The sequence below is a fragment of the Callorhinus ursinus genome, unplaced genomic scaffold (assembly GCF_003265705.2).
Source record: "Callorhinus ursinus isolate GAN/ISIS: 27379988/994484 unplaced genomic scaffold, GSC_fseal_2.0 scaffold27, whole genome shotgun sequence".
Lineage (NCBI taxonomy): Eukaryota > Metazoa > Chordata > Mammalia > Carnivora > Otariidae > Callorhinus > Callorhinus ursinus.
Genome location: NW_027397089.1, coordinates 22,615,842 through 22,633,295, shown reverse-complemented (window position 1 = coordinate 22,633,295; position 17,454 = coordinate 22,615,842). Strand labels below are relative to the sequence as shown.

Here is a 17,454-nt window from a genome sequence, read left to right as displayed (position 1 = left end):
GTCCTGTATGATAATTAGTAAAGCCTGTTCACTTAAACTATGACGAAATAATTATCTGTATTTTAAAATTTGTGCTTAAATATATTTTGCTTATAATTTTCACCAGATTTTCACATTAGACTTTAATTCCTGTGTTTTAGACTTTCTGTTAGTGTTTATATAAATTGTCCATTAGCTCACAATTTTAATTCTTTAGAGTGTAACAGACTACTAGATGTCCCTATGGTGATGCTCTTTTAAAGAACTGTCAAAATATTCTGAAATGCACCTAGCTCAGAACTCGGATCATATCAGTTTTTCCAGTAAATTCTAGATCTCTGATTTAGACAAATCAGTATTGCAGGTTGGTTTATTGTTTTCTTTAGCCTATACATAGATATGTAATTATATGTGGAGCAAATGAAAACTCCTTCACCGTTATTCTTAAACCAGCAATTTTGTCCCAGAAAAACTCTCAAGTTCTAGATTTACAAGGTTTGACATCTAAAGTGCAGGGACACTGACCAACTATGCTAAAGGAAAGTTCTTTTTTTTTTTTTTTTTGACAGAGAGAGACACAGTGAGAGCGGGAACACAAGCAGGGGGAGTGGGAGAGGGAGAAGCAGGCTTCCCGCTGAGCAGGGAGCCCGATGTGGGGCTCGATCCCAGGACCCTGGGATCATGACCTGAGCCAAAGGCAGATGCTTAACCAGCTGAGCCACCCAGGCGCCACAGGAAAGTTCTTAGAAATAAAATATAATGGTTCTACTATCTTCAAGTAATTTTTTAGGATTTCTCTAAAGGAAATAACATTTCAATGCAAAGATTATAAACTTCTATTAATAATGTCCAGATTACCACAACAATAACCTCAAGATTTACTTAATCTAAATAAATGAGAATGTAAATACTAAATGATGTGCTACTTTACCTGTATTACAAGGCTGGTACATGGCTACAAACCATTTGCTAAGATACTAAGATATTTCCAAATCACTTGGCACGATACTGCTGCTCTAGCCAGCGGGACCCCCACCCCAAAATCCCCCAGACCACTATCACAACAGGGTCTCCTGAATGTCATTGCAGTGCTGTGTCTTCTGTCAGTTCCAGCTGCTAAATATTTACATATCCCCCCTGTGCACTTGTGCATATGCAATCACAAAGCAGGAAAACAATCTTTTATTCGAGACAGGGAATTCGGTGAAATGATGCTGAGATAGAATAATAGGGCCATAGAAGAGCTTTCCTCCGGGTCCCTAACAATAACCAGAACATCAGATCAGAAGGCTTCGACGATGAAGTGGAGAATGTTCTGTGAAGTTTATTTGCCTGATGGGTCTGAATACACAGTCATTTTTTTCATCTGTTTTTGGCTCTAGTAGGGGAGATTTCTCTTTCTTCACATGAATTTAACCACAAGTCCCTTACATCCGGTGAATCTGGAAGAAGCATATTAATCCAAATCTTCAATCTTCACTAACGCAGCTGTCTTCTCACAAATCCAAGAAATTTCAGCACTGCAGCGGGAAATATAAATATTTCCTTTTTGAAAATAGGCACATCCTTTGGATCCATTGATCTGAGCATACTCTTTAGTGCTGAATCTGCAAGTTAATCCACTTAAAATTAATTTTAATTTCATATTTGAAATCTGATCACAATTCAGTGTCCTCAGTTACAAAAGACTATGTATCTGAACTTGGAGAGACTTCTGTTTCCATAACATATCAGAGTTCTTAAAGCTGGCAAATCTGAGCGTTCCATTTCAAGTTAATCATAATCCCAGCTAGAATAATTTAAGGAAGATACTTAAATTCCGGGTTAAGAATTTGTATCCTCTCCAGTATCATGGTAGAAACTACCCAGTGCAGATTATATCAGAAGCACTACAATTTCTTTACTTTGGAACTTTAGGAAGAAAAACAGACAAATGAGATCATATTCTGGGTAAAAAGTTATAACATTTCATTATGCACAAATATAATTTTGTATATATATAATTTTGTGTTATGTATATTTATACACACATATGTGGAAGGTGGAGAGAGAATAAGATAGGGTTCAGAGAGAAAACGGACGATTACATAGAAGTGGTTCTGATATCGGTCCCTAGTTCCTCTGCTAAGGAATTGGTGATAACTCTTCAATAATATCATTACAGGGGCAACTGGGTGGCTTTTGTTGGTGAAACCACCAACTCTGGATCTCAGCTCAGGTCATGATCTCAGGTGGTGGCATCAAGCCCTGTCCCAGGCTCTGGCTGGGGCTCAGCGGGGAGTTTGCTTGAGATTCTCTCTCTCCTGTCCCTCTACCCCTTCCCAAGCTTGCGGTGCACTTTCTCTCTCTCAAATAAATAAATAAATAACCTTTAAAAGAAATGTCATTACTAGGTTATGCTCATCAGATCTAAATCCCCTGTGTGTCTTTTTACTCAAATGATCTGTGCTACACTGCAGTATTCTTGCTTCAGGGCTGGGCTTACTAAATTTTTTTTTTTTTAAGTCTTTATTTCTTTATTTGACAGAGAGAGACACAGCGAGAGAGGGAACACGAGCAGGGGGAGTGGGAGAGGGAGAAGCAGGCTTCCCGAGGAGCAGGGAGCCCGATGCGGGGCTCGATCCCAGGACCCTGGGACCATGACCTGAGCCAAAGGCAGAAGCTTAATGACTGAGCCACCCAGGTGCCCCAGGCTTACTAAATCTTCCTCTTGGCATATGCATTTGCCGAGAGTAGCCTTACTCAGTAGGGAATATTCCGAAGTTCAGTTCCACCACCCCTACACACCTAGGGTGGCCAGCACAGCCTCAGGGCGTCAGTGTCCACAGACTCTGAACCTTGCTGCAGGAGGCCACCTCCTCCATATTTTCACTAGGAGTGAGTGGAAGGGCCCGGGATGATGACAACTCCTTTAGGAGAGGGGACCCATCTTCTTAAAGTTCAAAGTGGAAACGGCTGCACTTACAGGGAGGATATCCTGGTCCTGTTCTGTAAAGCCTCAGTCTAGCAGAAATACCTCAGGTTAGCGGGAAATCATCTCATGCCCAGGATCACTCCATTAAAAAGAAGTAACTGTCATTTTTGGGGGGCTGTTTGTTACTTTGCATGTGCATGTCACCACGATTATTTGCATGAAACCAGACTCACTGATTTAATATGACCAGCAGTGGACATTAGAGAGTAGGAAATTGCTGTGAGTAGGAAAAGCCGTGACAGCATTGTGGGAAATGGGTGAAGATAAAGTCTCTCTGGGAGTAAAGTATAGGCATGTCATTGTGTATTATTCAGGGAATTGGGGGAGTCACAGCAGAAACCTAGTATCCTTGATGGAAATGAGTGATTATAACTCAGCTTAAGGAAACTTTGATAGCATGCATTAAGGAGCAAGACAGGAGGGAGGTGAACAGTTGAATAATTTGATGGGAAGGGAGGTGGAGAAAAACCTACTACACCCAGAAAGGGGCCAAAGCTCTTAACACTTCATGTGATATGCAAATACCATATATTATATTAAAAATACAGATATAACTGTATCAATATTGTTGTGATGAGCTGTGTTCCTCAAAATATTTGGTTTGTAGTTGCTAAGAGAATTTTACAAGACTATGTGTTCCTTTCCATATTTTTAAGATAACCCTTATTTTTTATAACTTTAAATAGTTGCAAAAACTGTAATTTTCAAAGTATCATATATCCTGTATGCACTTTAAATATTTCTTCAACACCTTGAAGTGGCAGACTTAGCACATTTTAAGTCGTGAAAAACATTTGCCATATAATCTAATTAGCAAATCCCTATCACAGAACTAATTGTTAAACTAATCTGTCAATTCAGACTTACTTGCTGCTAGAAAATGGCTGACAATTATTGAATTTAAATAAATGTGTTAATGTATGTTCTTATGATAAACCACCCTTGGGACTGTAAGCGTTGGAGAGCCAGGGGAGCTGAGAGGCCAAGCTCCTGGTCACGGAAGCACTCAGTCCTGATTTTGCCACTCAGGAGGTAGTGAGCTTGGGCAAATGATTTAATCTCTCTCTGACAATTGTTTCATCCACAAAATAGGAATCTAACAGTGCTTTTATCACAGAGCTAATATTTTACACTACTTCGAACAAAGTGTAAGTATTATTTGTTTATTATTAAAAAAATAAATTTTAACCAATAGATAAGCTTCAGTGTCTTGCCATGAGTTTGTCACATACACGAAATTAGGTACTCTTGCTTTCATTATTTCTTACTGAAGCTCTCTTTTCTTTGTATGTTGCACTCTTTTTTTGTATCTAGATTTATAATTCTTACAATTAACATTGACTTTCTTAGTATTCCATTTCCAATCAATTAACATTGATTTTCTTAGGATTCCACCCCCGCAACAGTTAGCGACTTACAAGGATGGAGAAGGGCCAGAGCCATCCTCCCATAGGCAGCTCCTTCCAGATGGGTCCCAGGATAAGCCCAGCCAGAAGAAAGAGAACGTGGGTAATGGCTGTGACTTCAGAAAATCCTGAGAGGGAGAACGGGAACAATGTCATATGTGAGCCACATTCTGGAGTGCAGAAGTAAGACGTTAGGGGCGCCTGGGTGGCTCAGTCATTAGGCGTCCACCTTCGGGCTCCCTGCTCCGCGGGAAGCCTGCTTCTCCCTCTCCCACTCCCCCTGCTTGTGTTCCCTCTCTCTGTCAAATAAATAAATTAAATCTTAAAAAAAAAAAAAGAAGATGTTAATTCTCCTTCAGAACGTACTGAATTCCTACTTTGTGAGTCACACATCCCACTTGCTGTACTTTCTACGACATGAAGAATCTCTCTAACTAGGGAAGGAGTCAACCAGACCTTTTCCTCCAAACTATCTATCTTCACCAAAGTGGAGTTCCTGTCCATGCAGTTTTTCCTACTGTCAGTCCAGGTCTTCTCCTCATTTGTTGCAAAATAATAGCAGCTGTTTTGGGACCACTGCCACATCTTAGGACAAGGTTTACATCTGTGGTCTGAAAAAGAAATTACAACCATTGGTACAAATTAAATAATGCTAGAGTGACTAGGGAAGGTTTGTTTTTTTTTTTTTTTAAGATTATTTATTTATTTATTTGAAAGAGAGAGAATGCACATGAGAGGGGGAGGACCAGAGGGAGAAGCAGACTCCCTGCTCAGCAGGGAGCCCGATGCGGGGCTTGATCCCGGGACTCCAGGATCATGACCTGAGCCGAAGGCAGTCGCTTAACCAACTGAGCCACGCAGGCACCCTGTGGGGAAGGTTTTAGAAACTAAATGATTGAACTTGGTGAGAGGGTCTGAGACCCAGCGTTCTGGAACCATACAGCTTTAGGAGCCTGTGAAAATGAAGTCACTCCCGATTATGGGGTGGAGCAACAGTGATTGAAATTCTCACTTCAGGGCTCACTTTACGGGTCTCAGAATTACCAGCTATACTTTTAGTTTCTTAAAATGTCAGGATCATCTAAAAATAGTTCACAAAATGAGAAGCTGAAGTATCCAGGTTGGTATCATTCCATGACGCTTCTCAAATTCACCTCTGTGTTTTCAAAAATATTAAATAAATTGATATCTTCCCGTGTCTTCTATAAATTTAGTGTGATATCATTAGAGTTCGCTGGAGAACACAACTTTCTCATACTATGAGGTGGCGCACGTGATCAATGCAAACTGGTACAACAAATTGCACATGACTGGCCCGTAGGTCCCAGTTACCTGAAGTGTGAATGATTAGCTCCTGGCAGAGTTTGATGGCCATTTGTCCCTGCCTCTTCAGCAGACTGGAGATCTGTGACTTGAGAAACTCCTCCTCGGTGGGAAAGTTTCTGTAGCTGTTCAGCTGCTCGGATAAGTTATCCTGCTGTTGGTGGATGATTTTTTGAAGTAGATTTAATTTCTCTGAATCTGAGTTAATTTCATTAGATGTCTGCAAAACTCCAAGACATAACAGGAGATAAGTTCATATATCTTCCCATTCTCATCATTGCCATAGATAATTCTTAACACAGAAATATTTCTCACATTGTTTAATATTTATCAGTAGCTTCCAATAATTGAAGTATCATGGAAGGAACACACCAGATGCCTTTCTATTCCAAATTGTTTGGAGCTCATCCTCATAATTTTATTGAGATTTTAAATATGATTACACTCGTATTAAAGTAATGAATTAATAATTATATGTCTTTGACATTTAATCTAAGGCTGTGCCAGGCATTTTGCCATTCATTTAGTGGAGCTACTTTTCTTTTTTTCTATTTGGAGCTGGTTCATGTAATTGTTGTTTTAATAGGAATAGAATTCTTTAAGGCAATGGGTATCTCAAAGTATGGTATACAGACCACTTTTATCAGAATCACCCAAATATCTGGTTTTGTTTTAAATGCAGATTTTAACACCATACTGGACCATTTCTGGCTCTGGATCCATAAAATCTGCCTTTTTAAAAAAAAAAAAGGTTTTATTCATTTTTTGGAAAGAGAGAGAGAGTGCCAGCAGGGGTAGGGCAGAGGGAGAGGGAGGGAGAAAATCTCAAGCAGACTCCACGCTGAACATGGAGCTGGATGTGGGGCTTGATCTCATGACTCTGAGATCATGACCTGAGCCAAATCAAGAGTTGGAAGCTTAACCAACTAAGCCACCCAGGCACCCCAAAATCTACTTTTTTAGTTAACACTTCAGGCAATGCATCATCACAATAAATTTAAGAGTTATTACACTAAAAGCAAAGCACTTCAGGAAAAAAAGGCTTCACCCTTCTATGGTGAACCAAAGAATATGTATCATTGCATCTTCATTTTTTTAAAGATTTTATTTATTTATTTCAAGAGAGAGAGAAAGCACGAGTGGGGGGAGAGGGGCAGAGGGAGAAACAGACTCCCCGCTGAGCAAGGAGACTGACGTGTGTGGCTCGACCCCAAGACCCTGAGATCATGACCTGAGCCAAAGGCAGATGCTTAACCAGCTGAGCCACCCAGGCACCCTTCATCTTCATTTTTAAAATATACATCATTATAGAAGATCAACTGCTAATCCTCATAATGACTGGCTATTGAATATTTGTTACTGCTGCTAGAATATCATATTTCTTTCTAAAAGAGCAAGCTACATCATTAGGCCCTATTCATATGTCCAAATCAGTATGTCTAAATTCTAATTATCCATGAAATCCTACATATGTAAAAATAAAGTAGCATGGAAGACGCTAGTGTCATTCAGAGAATAAACATTCTTGACTGCAAGTCCCCCCAACGGGAATACTGTGCCAACTCACTACTCTGTCCATCATATAGTTAACAATATCCTACAGAGTATGGATTCTTAGGATATTCTTCCACTTATTTTTAGTTCAAGACTCCCTATCCTGTTCAACCCTGATGGCTCAGTGATGGGTCAGAACCAAGAGAATGCTTTTTTTTGGCTATTGTATTTGGGAGTGGAGCTTTCATTGTTATGTGGAGGTGGTTCAACTTTCTGTTTAGAGGGTAAGGTATCTCAAGCAACTATTCCTCGTTTGTATCTCTTTTTCCTTTATAGCACACAAGTGTTTCTACACTAGAATGGTCTTGAGTGAGTATATTAAGCCAGTCTTGTTCTCAGTCTTCAGGGTGAATGAGACAGCATGCTCTTCCTTGAGTCCACCTCCCTTGGCTCCCTATTTCTTACCATTGGAATAATAAGTGGATGTGTGTCTATGCAGAAAAGAACCTCCTTATTCCAACCAATAAAGAGGAATATAAAAGTTGTCTTCATAATCCAGTTTAGTTTATCAAGAGAAAATGGATTTAGGGCAAAATCCTCAAGTCTGTCCCTTGCTTGCCTATCTTAGAGACTTGGAGAATGAAGGAGCTATGATCACATAATACAATCAAACCAGAATTTACATAGTTTACAAATGAGTTTCCTAATCACTTTTCTTGGGTTTGATGAAAGTATACTTACACATAATCCCCAAGGTCACCAGCCCAATCAGCAGCATCAGACAAAGAGTTCGCAAACTCAGGGCAGCCTGACGCCAGGTGGGTGAAAGAGCTGGATACCCTGAAGAAAGCCAACAGAGGAATTATGGCTACACATGAACTGTTTATTTCTCTCTTACCTCTTCGATGCACCATCTAGAAAATACCTAAAATGATGTGTGGTGAGGGCCCCACCATCAGTTCTCCTCCACTTCTCTTCCCCACCATTCTCCTTTCCTTTAAGAGTGTCTCCTAATTTTCAGGTTTTTGTTTTACATCATCACACATCCTTCTTCTTTAAGTTTACTAAATGCACGTACTAGATGTTATAGAAACTGCTTCTCTGGATGATCCTGACAATAGGAGAGACCTCAAGTTTTTGAGATTACAATCCTCCACAAGGCAAGTGTTATTGTGGATTTTATTTATATCTATTATCCAGTCTATTTATCATCTCATAGATAATGAATGAGTATGAAATGAAAGACAAAATGAATGTGCACTCTAACCTACACTATTTCTTAATTCAGGATCTAATGGCATCTAGCCCAGTATTTCAGACAGATGGATTGAAAATTTCCAGGGGCGCTATCACATACATCACACCCATGACTCCTTTTCTCTCAAGGATTGCAGCTATAATTTAAACAAAAAAACAAAAATGTATAACCACTGTTATTAGACTCACAACAAACCTATTCCCATTCTCTTTGTATATCACCCCCAAACCATGCACACACGTGCATACGTACACACACACACTTAAAGTAAAAATAAATCCAAGAGAAGAAGAAAGTAGTTCCTATATTTTAGATGATTTGGGGTAATAGCCTGAACTGTCAACAAATTCTTGAAAATAAGGGATATAGTCTGATATACTAAACTGGATTCCTGACCACAGAGATTAATATTTCTTCCAACAGGGGATAAGGGAATGAGGTAAAGACTAGCACTGAGTTTGGGCCTTTATCCTTTGTAGGAACTTGGTTAAATTGTTTAATTTTTTTTAGACTCTGTTTTGCTAATATTATTCCATTTACTTCACAAATATATTTTGATAAAAATATGATATAATGCATATAAAATACTATATGGATATTGTTATTATTGACTCAACACTACTAATTATACTAGGAATTTCCACTCCCTAAAAAAAATTTTAAACTACTTATAAAACAGAAACAATCTCTTATCTATTTCTGACTGTCTTGTTCTCCCATTTCTCACTTCAGTTATTTATACCTTTGAAAAGAAAAATTTCCTCTATTTTCTCTATTTTAGTGACCTCTAATCTGGCTACTAAAAGAATATTCGCCTGGCATCTCTCACAAAGTATAAATATCAAGGACTTCATTTGTAAAAAGAATTCTATTAGCCCCCAAACTCAATTTCTCTCATGTCCAATGTTTCACTATAACACAGAGCTTCATGATACAGAGTGATATCACACAATTTAAAGAGGTCTTGGAAGCCACAATGTTTTCTGGCCAAAATTGGGAACACTCATTCTACTAGTGTATTCCACAACTCTGTCTCCATTTTGGAGATTCCACAGCATACCTCTCTTTAGCATCTGAACCAAAGCATTTATCACCTGTGCATTCCCCAAGGTCACATCACGCTGTGTCTGAACTCCTACCTCTTTTCCTTAGGTTATTTCTATCGCGGTTATTTCTCTCTCCAACAGAATCCTGAAATACGAGTGTCGCATAAGTCACTTCTTCAGACATTGTAGAAGAAAGCACTACTATAAATTATGTAATTAATGTTTCAATATCTTCAGGCCCAGGAACGGGATGTTCTTCTCAAGGCTGGGAGCTTTTATAAACACACTCAACTGACCTAAGACACACACCCACACCCCTCTGTAAAGACAGAATGACAAACAGGTTTTTTGCAGAGAAAGTGAGAGAAGTCAAATATTCTCTTTAGAAATCAAAATAGCATAGATCTCAATCTGCCTGCTCTTTCATCATTGTTTCTTGTGAAGCGAAAGGGATACTTAGAAGCAGAGAAGGAATAGTGGTTTCATGGGGGAATCCCCATGATCTTCAGGGTAGAGGCTGTTCTGAGTTATTCAATAAAGGGTCAGGTTGTCATTTTTACATGTGTCAAAGGCCAGCTAATCCTGTATGAAGACATTGGATCTGGTTTATACTCACTCATATCAGAGAGATATACATACGACAGAAAAAACTTTGTAGTTAATGACCACCCACACCTGGCTGATGTTTTAAGAAATACAAATTGTGTGTGTGTGTGTGTGTGTGTGTGTGTGTGTGTGTGTGTGTGTGTCAGACAGACAGAGACAGAGAGGCAGGGAGGAGGGAGAGACCCAGCGTTGGTAATGGGGCATAGAGAAGAAATTGACAGTTGTTAAAACTGGGCATGAATGGGAGCTCCCTCTGGCAGGGCTAAATCCCTAACAGAATAATCCCCCTGCAAATTACAACTAGCACGGAGTATGGTGCTTTCCCCTTTTTTTTTTTAATTTGTTTGTTGAGTTGGTTTTTAACCTGAGGGCAGCCAACAGTCATTGTTGTGCAGCTAAAATTCCTATAGAAAGCAGGCAGTCTTTCAGGTTCGAAAAATCAGACGATGGAGTTTGGGGCAAATGCAAGAACAAACAGTGCTGGCTATTCACATGGACCACTGGATATGGGGAATCCCTAGAGCATCTTTAAGTCTTGACCTCTCTTTGAGCTACAGGTTATATACATTTCATTTAAAAAATAATCCTATATGGGGGGGGCACCTGGGTGACTCAGTCAGTTAAGCGTGGGACACTTGGTTTCAGCTCAGGTCATAATCTCAGGGTTCCGGGATCGAGCCCCTTGCTGGGTTCGCTGCTCAGCAGGGAGGCTTCTTGTCCTTCTCCCTCCGCCCCTCCCCATGCTCACACGTGCACTCTCTCTCTCTAATTTAAAATAAATCTTAAAAAATTTTTTTTAAATCTTATAAAATAATCAATCTCTTTTTTCCCTTTCTTAGAACAACAACAACAAAAATGCCCTGAAAAGAAGTTTCTAATAAAACTGAAGTAAACTCACTGCAGAAGGATTTAACTGTGATACTTTGTTTCAACAACGTCACATGAGCGGTAAAAAGCAGACAATTTATATAGAAAGCGTTCTGGCTGTTATTTGGAGGCACATGAGAGGAAAACCTCACATCACACATGCAGTTGGTCACTTAGTCGGTGTCAGACTCTTAAAGGACTGCATTTACTTCTAATGCCAACATCACATCTTGTGAAATTTACTAATTTCTATAGGAAAATTCATTGTTATTGAGAACCTGTGAAAGGTAGAGTAACAGCCCCCAAAGCTGTGCGTGTTCTAATCCCCAGAACCTCTCAATCTGGTAGTTTACATGATAAAAGGGATTGCGGATGGAAAGAAGGATTGCAGACCTTGAGATGAAGAAATTATCCTGCATTATCTGCTGGGCTCAATTTAATCACGAGTCCTTAAAAGTGGAGAACCTTTTCTAGATTCGGTCAGAGAGATAGAACACCGCTGGCTGAAGGTAGAGGATGAGGGCCTAGAACCAAAGAATGTGGGCTGGAAGACGCAAAGTTAGGGATGGGCGCTCCCACAAAGCACTCAGAAAGCAACACAAACCACCCCCCCACACACCCTTGATCTACCCCCGTGAGATCATGTCAGATTTCTTTTTTTTAATTTTTTTATTGTTATGTTAATCACCATAGATTATATCATTAGTTCTTCATGTAGTGTTCCATGATTCATCCTTTGTGCATAACACCCAGGGCTCCACGCAGAATGTGCCCTCCTTAATACCCATCACCAGGCTAACCCATCCCCCCACCCTCCTCCCCTCTAGAACCCTCAGTTGGTTTTTCAGAGTCCATCGTCTCTCATGGTTCGTCTCCCCCTCTGACTTACTCCCCTTCAATCTTCCCCTCCTGCTATCTTCTTCTTTTTCTTTTTCTTTTTTAACATATGTTGCATTATTTGTTTCAGAAGTACAGATCTGTGATTCAACAGTCTTGCACAATTCACAGCGCTCACCGTAGCACATACCCTCCCCAATGTCTATCACCCAGCCACCCCATCCCTCCCACCCCCCATCACTCCAGCAACACTCAGTTTGTTTCCTGAGTTTAAGAATTCCTCATATCAGTGAGGTCATAGGATACATGTCTTTCTCTGATTGACTTATTTCACTCAGCATAACACCCTCCAGTTCCATCCACGTCGTTGCAAATGGCAAGATCTCATTCCTTTTGATGGCTGCATAATATTCCATTGGGTATATATACCACTTCTTCTTTATCCATTCATCTGTCAATGGACATCTTGGCTCTTTCCACAGTTTGGCTATTGTCGACATTGCTGCTATAAACATCGGGTTGCACGTACCCTTTCGGAACCCTACATTTGTATCTTTGTGGTAAATACCCTGTAGTGCAATTGCTGGATCGTATGGTAGCTCTATTGTCAACTGTTTGAGGAACCTCCATACTGTTTTCCAGAGTGGTTGCACCAGTTTGCATTTCCACAAACAGTGTAGGAGGGTTCCCCTTTCTCCACATCCCCGCCAACATCTGTCGTTTCCTGACTTGTTAATTTTAGCGATTCTGACTGGTGTGAGGTGGTATCTCATTGAGGTTTTGATTTGGATGTCCCTGATGCCGAGCAATGTGGAGCACTTTTTCATGTGTCTGTTGGCCATTTGGATGTCTTGTTTGGAAAAATGTCTGTTCACATCTTCTGCCCATTTCTTGATTGGATTCTTTGTTCTTTGGGTGTTGAGTTTGAGAAGTTCTTTATAGATTTTGGATACTAGCCCTTTATCTGATATGTCATTTGCAAATATTTTCTCCCATTCTGTCAGTTGTCTTTTGGTTTTGTGGACTGTTTCTTTTGCTGTGCAAAAGCTTTTTATCTTGATGAAATCCCAATAGTTCATTTTTGCCCTTGCTTCCCTTGCCTTTGACGATGTTTCTAGGAAGAAGTTGCTGCGGCTGCGGTCGAAAAGGTTGCTTCCTGTGTTCTCCTTTAGGATTTTGATGGACTCCTGTCTCACGTTTAGGTCTTTCAACCATTTGGAGTCTATTTTTGTGTGTGGTGTAAGGAAATGGTCCAGTTTCATTCTTCTGCATGTGGCTGTCCAATTTTCCCAACACCATTTGTTGAAGAGACTGTCTTTTTTTCCATTGGATATTCTTTCCTGCTTTGTCAAAGATGAGTTGACCATAGAGTTGAGGGTCCATTTCTGGGCTCTCGATTCTGTTCCATTGATCTATGTGTCTGTTTTTGTGCCAGTACGATATTGTCTTGATGATGACAGCTTTGTAATAGAGCTGGAAGTCCGGAATTGTGATGCCGCCAGCTTTGCATTTCTTTTTCAATATTCCTCTGGCTATTCGGGGTCTCTTCTGGGTCCATAAAAATTTTAGGATTATTTGTTCCATTTCTTTGAAAAAAGTGGATGGTATTTTGATAGGGATTGCATTGAATGTGTAGATTGCTCTAGGTAGCATTGACATCTTCACAATGTTTGTTCTTCCGATCCATGAGCATGGAACGTTTTTCCATTTCTTTGTGTCTTCTTCAATTTCTTTCATGACTATTTTATAGTTTTCTGAGTACAGATCCTTTGCCTCTTTGGGTAAATTTATTCCTAGGTATCTTATGGTTTTGGGTGCAATTGTGAATGGGATCGACTCCTTGATTTGTCTCTCTTCTGTCTTGTTGTTGGTGTATAGGAATGCCACTGATTTCTGTGCATTGATTTTATATCCTGCTACTTGACTGAATTCTTGTATGAGTTCTAGCAGTTTTTGGGTGGAGTCTTTTGGGTTTTCCACATACAGTATCATATCAACTGCAAAGAGTGAGAGTTTGACTTCCTCTTTGCCGATTTGGATGCCTTTGATTTCTTTTTGTTGTCTGATTGCCGAGGCTAGGACTTCTAATACTATATTGAGTAGCAGTGGTGATAGTGGACATCCCTGCCGCGTTCCTGACCTTAGGGGAAAAGCTCTCAGCTTTTCCCCATTGAGGATGATATTCGCTGTAGGTTTTTCATAGATGGCTTTTATGATATTAAGGTATGTACCTTCTATCCCTATACACTGAAGAGTTTTGATCAAGAAAAGATGCTGTACTGTGTCAAATGCTTTTTGTGCATCTATGGAGAGGATCATATGATTCTTGTTCTTTCTTTTGTTAATGTATTGTATCACGTTGATTGATTTGCGGATGTTGAACCAGCCTTGCAGCCCAGGGATAAATCCCACTTGGTCATGGTGAATAATCCTTTTAATGTACTGTTGGATCCTACTGGCTAGTATTTGGGTGAGAATTTTGCATTCATGTTCATCAAGGATATTGGTCTGTAATTCTCCTCTTTGATGGGGTCTTTGTCTGGTTTGGGGATCAAGGTAATGCTGGCCTCATAAAATGAGTTTGGAAGTTTTCCTTTCATTTCTATTTTTTGGAACAGTTTCAGGAGAATAGGTATTAATTCTTCTTGAAATGTCTGATAGAATTCCCCTGGGAAGCCATCTGGCCCTGGGCTTTTGTTTGTTGGGAGATTTTTGATGACTGCTTCAATTTCCTTTGTGGTTATAGGTCTGTTCAGGTTTTCTGTTTCTTCCTGGTTCAGTTTTGGTAGTTGATACATCTCTAGGATGCACCCATTTCTTCCAGGTTATCTAATTTGCTGGCATAGAGTTGCTCATAGATGTCATTATAATTGTATTTCTTTGGTGTTGGTTGTGATCTCTCCTCTTTCATTCATGATTTTGTTGATTTGGGTCCTTTCTCTTTTCTTTTTGATAAGTCTGGCCAGGCGTTTATCAATCTTGTTAATTCTTTCAAAGAACCAGCTCCTAGTTTCGTTGATCTGTTCTACTGTTCTTTTGGTTTCTGTTTCATTGATTTCTGCTCTGATCTTTATTATTTCTCTTCTCCTGCTCGGTTTAGGCTTTATTTGCTGTTCTTTCTCCAGCTCCTTTAGGTGTAGGGTTAGGTTGTGTATTTGAGACCTTTCTTGTTTGTTGAGAAAGGCTTGTATTGCTATATACTTTCCTCTCAGGACTGCCTTGGCTGTATCCCAAAGATTTTGAACAGTTGTGTTTTCATTTTCATTGGTTTCCATGAATTTTTTTAATTCTTCTTTAATTTTCTGGTTGACCCATTCATTCTTTAGTAGGATGCTCTTTAGCCTCCATGTATTTGAGTTCTTTCCGACTTTCCTCTTGTGATTGAGTTCTAGTTTCAAAGCATTGTGGTCTGAAAATATGCGGGGAAAACCCCAATCTTTTGGTACCGGTTGAGACCTGATTTGTGACCTAGGATGTGATCAATTCTGGAGAATGTTCCATGGGCACCAGAGAAGAATGTGTATTCCGTCGCTTTGGGATGGAATGTTTTGAATATGTCTGTGAAGTCCATTTGGTCCAGTGTGTCATTTAAAGTCTTTATTTCCTTGTTGATCTTTTGCTTAGATGATCTGTCCATTTCAGTGAGAGGGGTGTTAAAGTCCCCCACTATTATTGTATTGTTGTCAATGTGTTTCTTTGCTTTTGTTATTAATTGCCTTATATAATTGGCTGCTCCCATGTTAGGGGCATAGATATTTACAATTGTTAGATCTTGTTGTTGGATAGCCCCTTTAAGTAGGATATAGTGTCCTTCCTCATCTCTTATTACAGTCTTTGTTTTAAAATCTAATTTGTCTGATATAAGGATTGCCACCCCAGCTTTCTTCTGGTGTCCATTAGCATGGAAAATTGTTTTCCACCCCCTCACTTTCAATGTGGGGGTGTCTTTGGGTCTAAAATGAGTCTCTTGCAGACTGCATATTGATGGGTCTTGTTTTTTAATCCAATCTGATAGCCTGTGTCTTTTGATTGGGGCATTTAGCCCATTTACATTCAGGGTAACTATTGAAAGGTATGAATTTAGTGCGTTTGTATTGCCTGTAAGGGGACTGTTACTGTATATTGTCTCTGTTCCTTTCTGATCTATGCTGCTTTTAGGCTCCCTCTTTGCTTAGAGGACCCCTTTCAAAATTTCTTGGAGGGCTGGTTTCATGTTTGCAAATTCCTTTAGTTTTTGTTTGTCCTGGAAGCTTTTTATCTCTCCTTCAATTTTCAATGACAGCCTAGCTAGATATAGTATTCTTGGCTGCATATTTTTCTCGTTTAGTGCTCTGAAGATATCATGCCTGTCCTTTCTGGCCTGCCAGGTCTTTGTGGATGGGTCTGTTGCCAATCTAATGTTTCTACCAGTGTAGGTTACATATCTCTTCTCCCGAGCTGCTTTCAGGATTTTCTCTTTGTCTTTGAGACTCGTAAGTTTTACTATTAGATGTTGGGGTATTGACCTATTTTTATTGATTTTGAGAGGGGTTCTCTGTGCCTCCTGGATTTTGATGCCTGTTTCCTTCCTCACATTAGGGAAGTTCTCTGCTATAATTTGCTCCAATATACCTTCTGCCCCTCTCTCTCTTTCTTCTTCTTCTGGGATCCCAATTATTCTAGTGTTGTTTCATCTTATCGTATCGCTTATCTCTCGATTTCTGCCCTCGTGATCCTGTAGTTATTTCTCTCTCTTTTTCTCAGCCTCTTTATTTTCCATCATTTGGTCTTCTATATCGCTGATTCTCTCTTCTGCCTCATTTAGGCAGAAGATTTAGCACTAACTGCTAACCTAGCAGTTAGTGCCCCCATTTTTGATTGCACCTCATTAATAGCCTTTTTGATTTCGATTTGGTTAAATTTTAGTTCTTTTATTTCTCCAGAAAGGGTTTCTCTAATAACTTCCACGCTTTTTTCAAGCACAGCTAGTATCTTTAAAGTCATGATTCTGAACTCTAGGTCCGACATCATACTAATGTCCGTATTGAGTAGGTCCCTGGCTGACGGTACTATCTCTTGTTCTTTTTGCTGAGGTAATTTTTTTTGTCTTGTCATTTTGTCCAGAGGAGAATAGATGAATGAGAGAACAAGATGCTAACAGGTTAACAACGTCCCCACCAAATATACTCTATACAAATCAGAAAAGACCTGAGACCAGGGGAAAAGAAAGGGAAAGAAAGGAAAAAGAAAGAGAAAAGAAAGAAAAGAAAAGAAACAAAAAGAAAAAGATAAATACAAAAACAGAACAATACAAAAAAAACAGAATTTGATCAAATATGATCAGGCTAGTGCATATATCAGTGCCACACACTAGATTTTGGGCGTATTTTGGTGTGTTAGAAAAAAGTGCCTCCTAAAATTTTAAAGGAATAAAGACTTATATATGTACAAAATAAGGGTTGATACAATGAAGGGATGGAAGATGACTGTAAAGATGAAAATTATAAAAGATTTTATAAAAGGGACTGATACGATAAGAAGTTGTTTGGAAAAAGAAAGAAGAAGATTTAAAAAAAAAAGAAAGAAAAAGAAAATTAAAAAAAGGGAGAGAATGTGATCAGGCAGGAGACTAGAACAAAGCCATACACTAGTGATTTAGGGTATATTTTGATCTGTTAGAAGAAA

At 39.4% G+C, this 17,454-nt stretch overlaps 2 protein-coding genes across 6 annotated transcripts in view; one reads left to right on the top strand and one right to left on the bottom strand.

Moving 5' to 3' along the window:
* The window catches only part of CLEC1B (C-type lectin domain family 1 member B), a 53,935-nt gene that overhangs the window by 20,544 nt on the left and 15,937 nt on the right, over nt 1-17,454 (top strand). The gene's annotated exons all lie outside the window — the stretch shown is intronic.
* The window catches only part of CLEC12B (C-type lectin domain family 12 member B), a 17,664-nt gene continuing 1,355 nt past the window's right edge, over nt 1,146-17,454 (bottom strand). Inside the window, exons 2-7 of one of the 5 annotated variants that reach the window (XM_073877991.1) lie at nt 9,574-9,625; nt 7,918-8,016; nt 5,692-5,910; nt 4,816-4,970; nt 4,372-4,487; nt 1,146-1,586 (exon numbers count right to left, since the gene is read on the bottom strand). In XM_073877991.1, the coding sequence (XP_073734092.1) occupies nt 1,436-1,586; nt 4,372-4,487; nt 4,816-4,970; nt 5,692-5,910; nt 7,918-7,954 (678 nt within the window). In that variant the 5' untranslated portion in view covers nt 7,955-8,016; nt 9,574-9,625 and the 3' untranslated portion in view covers nt 1,146-1,435. Of the gene's footprint in view, nt 1,587-4,371; nt 4,488-4,815; nt 4,971-5,691; nt 5,911-6,317; nt 6,415-7,917; nt 8,017-9,573; nt 10,036-17,454 lie in introns of those variants that run through there. The other 4 variants (XM_025879617.2, XM_025879616.2, XM_025879618.2 and 1 more) reach the window with 4 other exon arrangements.